This window comes from Scleropages formosus, chromosome 14, assembly GCF_900964775.1.
Source record: "Scleropages formosus chromosome 14, fSclFor1.1, whole genome shotgun sequence".
Lineage (NCBI taxonomy): Eukaryota > Metazoa > Chordata > Actinopteri > Osteoglossiformes > Osteoglossidae > Scleropages > Scleropages formosus.
The window spans coordinates 19,947,813-19,950,421 of record NC_041819.1 but is presented as its reverse complement, the minus strand read 5'-3'; the positions used below and the strand labels follow the sequence as shown (position 1 = coordinate 19,950,421).

Sequence of the window (2,609 nt, the reverse complement as noted above, 5' to 3'; positions counted from 1 at the left end):
GCCCGCGGTTTGATTTAAACCGTTTTGTGTTCTATAAAAAACGGTTTCCAAATGGATACCAAAAAGGCCAAAAAAAAGGCAATATTACATATGTTTGTGTTCTCATCTGAAAGTGTTTTATGCAAAGAAATACTTAAACTATAGTTGTAGTTTCACCAACGCTGAGTAGCGTCAATATAAAGAAAAAAAAAATATAAAAAAACTGGGGAGACGATTGGGTATGGACCAAAAAAAGTTGAGACCGTAGAAATATCATTCCTTGTGCTTTGTACAAATTTATTTATCCTTTTGGAATAGAGAATGATCTTAAAATCTGTAGAAACATCTGTTTAAATAGATTCTCCACTCGCGATATAGATCAACCTGATGCTGTCAAACTTATCACAGGAAAAAAAAAAAAAAAACTCACAAACCAAAAATGGAACATATGGACAAAAAAAAAAAAACGCACAGAAGTTCACAAGCTTTATGAAGAAAATTAAAATACACAACTTACTATAAATATAACTTGCGCTTGCGACCCGCACAGTCTCTCGTGGTGTTAAAACCTAAATTCATTGAAAACAAATCTTTTTTTTAAAAAAAAAAAAAAATTAACCATCTCTACACAGATTTGGACACAGCCTCGGACAAACCTTGGACATTCTACATTTTGACTGTAAACAATCACTTGTGATAGTGTGCTTTCCCTCTTCATTGACAAGTCAAAGTTTTTTTTTTTTGTTTTTTTTTGTTTTTTTTTTAAGTCGTAAAGTTTCTTTTTTTCTTTTAATGAAATTGGCAACAAAACAAGTCCCAAAACCTCCTTCTAGAGAAGACCCGGGGACAAAAAGCCTCTGAAATAACAACACAAATGACTCAGCTGGGGCTCGCCACTGATGCGCAGGAGTCCAGAATTTGCTCCCGTTAGGAGGAACTCGTCAGATGAATATTGGCTTTTCTCTTGGGGGTGGGGGTGGGGACAAAAAAAAAAAAAACAAAAAACAAAAAAGAAAATGATAATAAAATGCAATGCACAAAGACCTCCGAATCGCGCTCTAAATTCAGAGGTGGAAATGTTCAAGTATTTGACGCACTTTTGAAGTGGAGCGAGTCCGTTCAGATGTGAGTGAGGGGTAGGGTTCCGTTCACCCCAGTCCCGGCGCTCTGGTAGTGCTGGTGGACCCCGTGTAACCGGGTGGTCTGCAGACTCGAGTGATCCGATCCGTCCCCCCCAGGTGGGAGATACATGCTTATCATATCCCGCAGGTCTCCCAGACACGCTCTCTGCGAATGGGACGTGATGGCAGGGGGTGGGGAACTCGGTTCGCTCTTACACACGGAAGCCATGGAGCCCAAGCCCATGGCGCTAGTGGTCTGCGGGGTGTACGCGGGGGACATGCTGTACGTGGAGCCCGCGTTCATGTAGGTCTGGGCTGAGGACATCATGGGATACTGGAGCCCCGCCATCTCGTAGCGGTGCATCTGCTGGATCTGGGGGCTGTTCATGCCGGGGTGCTGGGGGTAGCCCAGCTGGTCCTGCATGAGGGAGTAGGCGCTGTTGGTCCATCCGTTCATGTGCGCGTAACTGTCCATCCTCTGTCCCACCGACACGGCGCTGTTCACGCTGTTCGAACCCGGCGCCAGAAGTCCCCCGGGTAAGGAGTACTTGTCTTTCTTGAGCAGGGTCTTGGTCTTCCTGCGGGGTCGGTATTTATAATCCGGGTGCTCCTTCATGTGCATGGCTCTCAAGCGCTTGGCCTCGTCGATGAAGGGTCGCTTCTCCGCATCGGTCAGGAGTTTCCAGTCTGCGCCCAGGCGCTTGCTGATCTCCGAGTTGTGCATTTTGGGGTTCTCCTGAGCCATCTTTCTCCGCTGGCCCCGAGACCACACCATGAAGGCGTTCATGGGCCGCTTCACTCGGTCCTGGTCGTTAGAACCGCTGTTTTTGCCGCCGTTGCCACCCGAGCCCGCATTGGACTGCGGGAGCGGCGTCTTGATCTCGGTTTCCATCATGCTATACATTCAACTGCCTGTTTCGCTGCCGCTTTCCTCGAGAAATGAGTCGCAAGCCAGGAAACTGGCAAACAGCGAGAGTGCTGAGAGAAGAAGGCACTCGCGAAAGCTGGAGCTGAACTCGGTCCACTTTGTGGCGCGTGCTGCTTCTCCGAGGTTCTCGGCGCAAAAGCTCTCCCTCTCCCAGCCCCGCAAGAGAACTCTGAAAAGTTGCTCTCCAAACCTCGGCTGTTAATAGTGGCCCGGCTCGGTGATTGACAGCGTGACAATGACGCGCTCTCAGCCAATCAGAGTCGACCGCTCGGGCCCCCATCCAACCTGGTGCACTGGTTGGTAAGCGTTCACTTTCGAGGTAAGCGCTTAACATACTACTGTAATTTAGATTTCATTTCTAGCAGTAATCAAAATTATTTTAATCATGCTCCTCTAATTTCACATTTTTATTATTATATCATTGTTATACGTAAATGTGAGCAGCGTGCCACTTTGTTAACATGTTATACTATATTATATATTATTGCAGATATTTCTGTTCCCAAGTCACTTTACAGCAGTTATAGTGTAAATACAGTTCATTTATTTTCTCGAAGACAGAACTCATTTTACGGCGAGTG

At 46.1% G+C, this 2,609-nt stretch overlaps 1 protein-coding gene across 1 annotated transcript; it reads right to left on the bottom strand.

Moving 5' to 3' along the window:
- Nucleotides 1-451: 451 nt before the first annotated feature.
- On the bottom strand, nucleotides 452-2,185 carry LOC108928930 (transcription factor Sox-3). The gene has a single exon (XM_018743134.2). It carries the CDS (start codon nucleotides 2,002-2,004, stop codon nucleotides 1,099-1,101), a length of 906 nt encoding a protein of 301 aa, XP_018598650.2. The 5' UTR covers nucleotides 2,005-2,185; the 3' UTR covers nucleotides 452-1,098.
- Nucleotides 2,186-2,609: the final 424 nt, after the last annotated feature.

Coding starts and splice junctions, on each gene's coding strand:
- LOC108928930 (XM_018743134.2), bottom strand. CDS start 2,004: ATGTATAGCATGATGGAAACCGAGATCAAGACGCCGCTCCCGCAGTCC.